This window comes from Oratosquilla oratoria, chromosome 17, assembly GCF_046742065.1.
Source record: "Oratosquilla oratoria isolate Oo_2021 chromosome 17, ASM4674206v1, whole genome shotgun sequence".
Taxonomy (NCBI): domain Eukaryota; kingdom Metazoa; phylum Arthropoda; class Malacostraca; order Stomatopoda; family Squillidae; genus Oratosquilla; species Oratosquilla oratoria.
This window is the reverse complement of record NC_134793.1, coordinates 10,721,311-10,730,943: the sequence shown is the minus strand read 5'-3', so window position 1 is coordinate 10,730,943 and position 9,633 is coordinate 10,721,311. Positions and strand designations below refer to the sequence as shown.

General features: G+C 42.8%; 1 protein-coding gene across 2 annotated transcripts in view; it reads left to right on the top strand.

Moving 5' to 3' along the window:
* Positions 1-4,619: 4,619 nt before the first annotated feature.
* Positions 4,620-9,633, top strand: part of LOC143034396 (uncharacterized) — a 308,834-nt gene continuing 303,820 nt past the window's right edge. For both annotated transcript variants that reach the window (XM_076200383.1, XM_076200382.1), the window contains exon 1: positions 4,620-6,810. In XM_076200383.1, the coding sequence (XP_076056498.1) occupies positions 5,528-6,810 (1,283 nt within the window). In that variant the 5' untranslated portion in view covers positions 4,620-5,527. The remainder of the gene's footprint in view (positions 6,811-9,633) is intronic.

Below are 9,633 nucleotides of genomic sequence, written 5' to 3'. Positions count from 1 at the left end.
CCCAAAGCCAACACATCCATCTTTCTTCTCACAAACATACTGCCAATCTCTTCCCTCTCACTCTCATCTGTACCACATCCACGCACATTAAAAGACCTTAGGGTAATGGTTGGAAAACTCCCAGACCCTCTTATGCCTTTTCTTTTGTTTTTAGGAATGTTCCCTTTCGGGGCTACAGGTAGTAGGACTCCTAATCCCATCCCCCGTCCCTTTTTTGTCGCCTTTTACGACTCAAGTGGGAAAGCTTGGTGGTAGTATTCTCTTCCCCCACCACAGGGTCGGCGAAAACAGAAAATGAATACTCAGAGAAACGGGGTTGGGGGACAGCATAATGGAGGGACAGTCGTAGTATAAAAGTGTCATCATTTCTCTATGAACAGAGTTTTCCTCTATCATAGACAAAATAGTAATAATAATAATAATAGTAATAATAATAATAATAATAATAATAATAATAATAACGATAATAATGATCATGTTAATAATTATAGTAATAATAATAATAATAATAATACATACAGTCTTACATATACCAAGGCTTTTTCCCCCTTCCAAGGGGGGTAGCCAAAAAGAAAGAGGCATAAAATCATTCCCACCCATTCCATCCCTGAATACACTCCACACCCCTCCACCCTCCCTCTTATCTTAGCACCTCCTGAATAACGGGTCATCCCTGCACCTTGTCCACTGCCCTGGGTCAGAAGCAGTGTCGCAAGACACAGCACATCCACAGCAAGGCCGCTTCATTAAATCGGCGACCCCCCCTCTCCGTCCCCCCATTGCATAAAATGAGAGGACGGGGAGAAATCCCTTCGGGCTGCGTCAAATTTTGCTCACACATACTACCTCCCACACCTCATGCTATCACAACATCATCCATATAATAATAATAATAACAATAACAATAATAATAGTAATAATAATAATAATAATAATAATAATAATAAGAATAAGAATAATAATAACAATAATAATAACAATAGTAATAATAATGATAATGATAACAATAATAATAATAATAATAATAATAATAACAACAATAATAATAATGATAATTAGTAATTACTGCTGTTGTCTCGACTGAGTCCCAAAACCTATCGTGATTACTAAGGATATGTCGTCAATGTCATAATGATGACGTCAGAGCATCAGGTCAACCTTTCCATCCTTGACAGGGGAGAGAGAAGGGAAGAGAAGGAGAGAGGGATGGGAAAGAGGGGAGGAGGGGGAGTAGGCATAGGGAAGAGATGGGGAGGAGGGGAAGGGAAGGGAAGAAAAAGGAGGGGAGGGGAGGGAGGAGAGGGAAAGAGAGGGAAAGAGAGGGGGAGGAAAGGGAGGGAAAGGGAAGGGAAGGGAGGGAAGGGAAGGGTGTTAAGGAGAGAGAGTATGGGAAATAGGTAAGGGAAGAGAAGGGAAGGGAGGGAGGTAAGGGAAGGGGAGGAGGGGAAGAGAAGCGGAGGGAGGGAAGGGAAGGGGAGGGCGGGAGGGAGGGAGGGAGGGAAGAGAAGGGAGGGAAAGGGAAGGGAAGAGAGGTGAAATAATGGGTATGGAAGGGACAGGAAGGGTGGAAGGGAGAAAGTCAATGAGAGAGGAGGAGGAGGAGGAGGAGGAGGAGGAAGGGGAAGGCAGGTAGGGGAAGTAGAAGGGGGAGGGGAAGAGAGGATGGGAGTGGAAGGGAGGGACGGGGATGTGGTGTATCGTGGAGAAAGCTCCAAACTCTCCTTTCTCTTTCTCTCACTCTCTCTCTTTCTCTCTCTCTTACAATAGAATCGTCATCGACCAAATGGGCCCCGCCCCGTCCCCTTGCGGCTGAATGAAATCGTCTGGCGGCGGCCGGGAGTCTCTGTGATTGGCTCTTCGGGGTTGGAGTCGCCTTTTCAGGAGTAGACTCCAGAAATCTCTGCCAATCACGCCCAAAACCTAATCTCCTCGGACACTCCCCCCCCCTTGCCTTCCATTTCCTCTAAGGAATTCCTTCTCTTCCCCTTCCCAGTCCCCCACACATCATTTCTCCCCTCCCCCCTAATTCCTCCTTTCCCCCTCCTATATATTCAGCCTTCTCATATCACAGGCATGTACATTGCCCCCTTGCGACAATATGTGTGTGTGCGTGTACGTGTGATTCACCATGGTCTTGGATCACGTGTTGGGCTCGTGATCGAGTTATTAACCTCCCGGTTGAGAGCTCAGAGCTCATATATGACCGATTTATGGGTAACAATATGACCTTACACGCACACACACACGTCCAACTCCCCGCCCACGAGAGTTAGAGTAACAACCCGCAGCGCAGCGATACTGAAATTATTTCAGCCCAGGGCAGGATTCGAACCCGGACCGACGTAGTGGCAGGCGAAAATTCTAACCACTGTACCACGAGGTTGTGTGTGTGTGTGTGTGTGTGTGTGTGTGTGTGTGTGTGTGTGTGTGTGTGTGTGTGTGTGTGTGTGTGTGTGTGTGTGTGTGTGTGTGTGTGTGTGTGTGTGTGTGTGTACGTGTGTGTGTATGTGTGTGTGTGCGTGTGTGTATATGCGTGCGTTTGTGTGCGTTTGTCTACAGAAAAGAAGTAATCAATACCTAATCTTTCTCCAATTTACTTTCATTTCATGCAATACCAGCTCAGCCCTTTCTGCTGCGTGGGATGGTATCTTACGCGTTGTCCAAGTCTAGAAATACCAAATAAAAAATCAAATAAAGTAAAGTACATAAATAGATAAAAGAAAATAAAGAAATAATATAAAATAAAATAACAGTATAACGAATACATAAAAATACCAAATATGAATTACATTTCGTTTGTCGTGGTGTGAGTCACCGAATAACGAAATTCACCGAGAGTCGTGATTTAATACTGGCCATGCTGCCAAATCAACCATAGCACATGCCTCTCTCTCTCTCTCTCTCTCTCTCTCTAATTTCCCATCTATCTGATATCTGATTTTCTATGTTCTCCATATAGTAACAAAAATGTACTTATATATTACAGTGAGTATAGATGGTTAGAATTAAAACAGCAATTTGAATAAATTCTATGACACGTGGCACAGTGCTTTTTCCCCGCCATAATGCCACGCTGAGGTGTAACAGGTGAGATCAGTGGGATGTGGTATAGGTAATCGTTGTTGTAACACTAACAAGTGATACTCTTTGTACTATACATAATACAGCTTCCTATCACTGATCTCAATATCATTGCTCTTTGTATTCTCTCTGTATGACGTCATTCGTTATATATGTGCATCTCCACATGTATCTCCTTACTCTCATGCTTTCGCTCTCACATTCACTCTCGCTCTCACTCACTCTCTTTCTTCCCCCTCCTCCTCCTCCTCCTCATCCCTCTCTCCCCCTCTCTCTCCTTTCTCCTTCCTCCACCCTCTCTCCTCTATCTGTCTCTCTCTCTCTCTCTCCTCCTCTCTCTCCATCCTTCCACTTTTTCTCTCCCTCCTCTCCCTTTCTCCCTCCCTCCTTTCCTCTTCCCCTCCTTTCCTCTCCTCTCCTAACTCCCTCCTCTCCCCATCCTCCCTCTCTCCCTCCTCGCCTCTTCCTGCCTCCCTCCTCTCCCCTCCCTCTCTCTCCCTTTCCCTCCTCTCTCCCTCTCTCCCTCCTCCACACACTTCCCGTCGAGATACCCGTATCACAAGTGTTCAGTCCCTCCTCAGCCCACACGAACACACAAACACATGCACACACACACACACACACACACACACACACAGTGTTCACACACGAATGCACAAAAGCGTGTACATGAATCCACACACGTGTACACATACACACATGTGCACATATTAACATTAACTTATATGTACACACACGGGCTCCTTCAGACAGTCATGTGAAAGGAAACTACAAGTATGTAGACTAATATACACATAATACACAAGTGTAAATGTATATGTACACAATTAGAAACTATACATAAATACATACATATACGTTTGTGCACACACACACGCACACGCACAAACACATATACGTGTGTGTATGTGTGTGTGAAACTTTACACAAAATTGTCTAAATCCCCTAACTATTTTGTAAGACGGAAAAGAAGAAGAGGAGGAAGATGATAAGGATGATGAAGCTGAAGATTATATAAAAAAAAATAAAACAGAAAAGAAGTTAAAAAAAAACACGAAAAAAAGAATATTAAAAAATCAACTTGAATAGACAAACAATGTGAACAGAAAACGAAAACAAATAAAAACAAGGTAAGAAAACACAAACAAGATGAATGAAAAACAAATCAAGTGAGAATAATACATATGTATGTATATATATAATATATATATATGTATATATATATATATATATGTATAATATATATATATATATATATATATATATATATGTATATATATATATATATTATATCTTCGCTATGATAGTATGAACAGAAAATATTGATCCCCGTGTCCAGCAAAAACAAACAAACAAACAAACAACGAGGGACCAAGACAGTCACCCCGGTGTGGCCATGCAGGTGTGTGTACGTGTATGTGCGTATGTGTACGTGCGTGCACGCGTGTATACGTGTGTTCGTTCGTGCATAGCCATGTTCACCTGTGTGCACTCCACATCTCATCAGTTGAGCTGGCGCGTGTGTAGGACTTGTACGTTTCTGTGAGGTTCTGTATATACAGGAGAACCGGTGTTTTTATAAGTGTTTCTATTACACCTGTAGACACCTGTCAAGACTTTGTCTACGTTTGGTGTGATGAAACAGAGCTATTTTGACACTTGTGGATGACAATGTAACGAAATTTCATTCAAACGTAAAAAAAGATTAATACGTATGTATGACTTTGTCAACTTTTATTTCCTTAATTAAATCATCTAACAAACAAAAATGTGGTTGATATTAGCATTTCATAACAAAGAATATTGAAAATATTAATATTACAGATGCCATGTGGTGAAAAATTGTGAAATGAGATTAATTAGTCGAAAATTGTGAAATGATGCAAACTAATGTGTAAAATTGTGATGTGACGTCAAGTCGTCTAATGAAAACAAAACATCAACGACGTGACGTCAGGTCGTCTCATGAAAACAAAACCCCGACGACGCGAGACCAAGTCGTCCCATAATACCAAAACAACGACGTGACGTCAAGTCGTCTTATGAAAATAAAACACTGACGACGTGACGTTAAGTCGTTTCAAGAAAATAAAAAAACTGACGACGTGAAGTAAAGTCGTCTCATGAAAACAAAACCCCGACGACTTAACGTCAAGTCGTCAAAATCCCGACGACGTGACGTCAGGTCAGGGACCTCAGTCGCCGGCATCTCTGGAAACGAATGGAGAGCCGGACCAGGTGATGGGTTCATGGCGCAGCTGCTGTAAGCCTCACAGCACATGTGTACCGTGTAAAGAACGCATAAACTATGCACCTACCGATACTTTTGTTTCTACGAACTAAGAAAAAACTCCTTAAAAGAACAGCTTGTACTGTCAGCCGCCCGAACAAAACAGAAAAATAAATAGATAAGTAAATAAATAAATAAATATATAAATTGCGGATCATGGTCCGTCGTCGGGCTCAAAGCCCAGAAATGGATGAGGGTTTTTCTGAAGTGAGCCTCAACGACGATGGAGGAGGAGGAGGAGGATGGAGGGAGCAGGAGAAAGGTGGAGGAAGAGAAAGTGGAGGATATGGAGGAGTGGGACTATGGAGACGGTGGAGAGGGAAAGGAAAGGGAGATGGACGGGAAGAGAAGAAGACAGAAGAGGAATGGCGAAAAAAGAGAAGAGGAGGAAGAGGAGGAGGAGGAGGAGGAGGTGGAGGAATAGTGTCAAAGGCCCCTACAGAGGAGCGAGTGGTTGAGGGTGAGGAAGGCCTCGAGGTGGACCCCTGCCCATGGAGGTCCCCTGTCCAAAAACCCCTCAAGGGTGAGGTACCCCTTGAGGAGGAGGAGGAGGAGGAGGAGGAGGAGGAGGAGGAGGAGGCGGAGGAGGAGGAGGGGGAGGAGGAGGGGGAGGAGGAGGAGGTCCGACACAGGACCGTGCTAGCTCTCCCTCCACCCCTCTCCAACACCCTCCGCCTCCGCCCCCTCCGTTCTCTCCACCGCCACCACTCCTACCCTCCCCTAATCCCCCACACTCCCTACCTCTTCTCCCTCCCGCCCTCCTCCCCTCTCCCTCACTCCCATCACGGCTCCTCCTCTTACCCTTCCACTTCCTTCCTCCCACCTCCCTTCCATGTCGTCTGTCGCCGCCGCCACTCCTCTTCCTCCACTTCCCTCCCTCCCCGACCCTCCTCCTCCTCCTCCTCCACTTCCCTCCCTCCTCGACCCTCCTCCTCCTCTTCCTCCCTCCCTCCCCAACCCTCCTCCTCCTCCTCCTCTTCCCTCCCTCCTTACCACTCTCCGTGCCTATGTCTACATCACTTTCCTTCACTCCACAACCACGCTCCACATTCCCTCCAGTCCAAAGCCGCTCACTCCAGTCTCCCTCGAAAGGCATGCCCTGCCCATGGGAGAGCCCAGTTCTCTCCTGAGGGCGACAAGGACAAGGTCTCCTCCAGGGGCACCAAAGCCCCAAACGGGCTCCGGAACCTCAAGACATCCGTCAACGGTGTGACGCCTTCGTTAGCGGCTACGAACGGGGTCGGGACCCCGAGAGACTCCTTCGAAAGAGGGTCCACGGGGCCTCTCAAGATCCTCGACACAAACGACCCACATCTTTCGGGGACCCTAGGCCGCGACTCTGACGTCTCTGAAGGACCCGTAGCGACCCTTATCAAGTCTGATGATCCTCAGGACTTCCTGAAGTCGACCTCGAGCTACCCGAACGAGTCCCACTTGAGGTAAGGACAATCTTTGTACGCGTATTGGAGTTGTATTGAAAACGCGCGCACACAAACACACACACACACACATACACACGAACTGGAGGCGAGTTATGATAAATTGGAGAGTAAAAGACAGGACCCCACGAGCGTTTCTCGTTAATGGAAACACAGAGACGGGACCTCACGAATACATCTCTTCGCCTATATATCAAAATCAGGTTGTGACAATTGCAGTCACCTGTGCCCTATGTGCTTAGGTGGCAAGTAACTAACGGGGGGGGGCAGTTCTCTGTTTTGGAAAACTCTCCGAAATTTGGAATTTCCCATTATTCGGAATATTCCACAATGTTTGAAACTATTTCTGGTATCAGGAATTTTCTGAATTTTGTATTTTTTCCCAAATAGCCTAACCTAATCTTACCAAACCTAACTATACTTAACTCAAACCTAAACTGATCATCCTAAACCTAACTTAACCTAGACCTAACCATCCTAAATCTAACAACCTAAACCTAGTCATCCTAAACCTAACTTAACCTAAACCTAACCATCCTAAACCTAACTTAACCTAACTCTTATCTAACAATGCTAAACCTAACCTATCCTAAATCTAAACAAACCTATTCTAACCTAGCCATCCTAAACCTAACTTAGCTTTAACCTTATCTAACCTAGCCATCCTAAACCTAACTTAACCTAAACCTTATCTAACAACCCTAAACCTAACCTTTCCAAAATCTAAACAAACCTAATCTAACCTAGCCATCCTAAACCTAAATTAGCTTAAACCTTATCTAACCTAGCCATCCTAAACCTAACTTAACCTAAACCTTATCTAACAACTCTAAACCAAACCTTTCCAAAATCTAAACAAACCTAACCTAACCTAGCCATCCTAAACCTAACCTAATCTAGCCCTCCTAAACCTAACCTAATCTAGCCCTCCTAAACCATCCTAACCGTCCTAACCATCCTAAACATGATTTGACCTAACTACCCTAGACCTAATCTAACCTCACTGACACTATCAGAAACCTTCACGGGGAACACATGACGTCACCCGAGGTGAAATTCGGGGAAGGGACCTGAAAAGAGAAGGAGTGACCCAAGGAGAAAGAATTCCGTTCATTTGACCTTAGCGATGGTCCACACAATATTTACATGAAATTATTTAGTTTACTCAAACAACTAATGGTAAAATTTTACTTTGGATTTATGTTCATTTATTTTTTTGTATAAGTTGTTCCACAACTGTGCAAAAATTAATAAATGAACGAATGGATAAATGAATAAATGAAATATATATTTCTCTAATAATTCAGTCCAAATGGAAACTAAATTCTATCATATCACTTAAGGCTATGTGAATCAAAATTGGGGCATTATGTACATATGAGATATATCTACAATGTAATATGTATCAGGAGGATAGTACATTGCTATCTCTCTGTAGTACATTAATAAGAAAATGAATAAATGTACAAATAAATTAATAAATTAAAAAATAAATAATACATTGCAATGACTGTAGCACAGTAACAAGAAAATAAATAAATAAATAAATAAACAAATTAAAGACTACATTTGTATGCAGTACACACTGCTATGTAGTAAATTCATTAGAAAAATTATGAATAAATGTATGAATACATGGATAAATGAATAAATGAATTAATGCATTGTTATCACTCTAAAATACATTAATTAGCAAATAAATAATCAAATAAATAGATAAATAATTAATCGAAATAAAACATCGCTATTACTCTTTAGTACATTTATTTGTAAATAAATAAATAGATTAATTTTGAATAAATGATCGACCAGGCATATTTTGTGGACTTGGAGAAAAAAATCTCCAACCACCAAAGACTTTTGTTTTGATTCGAACGCTTCGTTGAAGGTTCGTCATCACGTTCCAACACCGATTCAAACATTATGTTTTCTTTTTAACTACGTTTTCATTCCCCCGACGTTGCTAATTAATACAATTTAATTTCTATTCTCTGTAATAATATTTACATCAGAACAGGGTATCAATAACGAACACTGGTAAAATGGACTTTTCCTGATGTATTTCTCTACTGTACGACAAATTTAATATTCACACATTTCAAACAATTTGAACAATTGATACATACATATACCAAAGGCTTTTTTCCCTCTACACGGGGGTAGCCAAAAAAAAGGCATAGAAACCACTCCCACCCATTCCATTTTCTATATATTCCACTCCCCTCCACCCTCCTCCCTCCCTCTTATCTTGGCACCTCCTGGATGACGGGTCATCCCTGCATCCTGTCCACTGCCCTGGGTCAGAAGCAGTGTCGGAAGACAGAACACATCCACAGCACGGCTGCTTCAATTGTTGTCCACGTTCAAACAACAACTGATAAAAAAACATATAAAAAGAGAATTATCAGCATATACATCGCTGAACATCCTGAGCGTAAAACCAGGTTAAATACATATACAATACTTCTTTGCAAATTGAACAAAATTGACGAAACAATTAGGAGAAATTAATATCTAAAACACACACACACATATATACATATATATATATATATATATATATATATATGTACACACCAACGGCTTTTTCCCCCTTACAAAGGAGGTAGCCAAAGTCAAAGGTATAAATCCACTCCCACCCATTTCATCCCTACATACTCCACTCCCATTCACCACCCCTCTCTCCCTCTTTTCTTGGTTCCTTCTGGGTGACGGGCCATCCCTGCATCTCGCCCACTGCCCTGGGTCAGAAACAATGCAGCAAGACACAGCACATCCACAACAAGGCTGTTTAATTTAATCGGCGACCCCCCCCCCATCCGT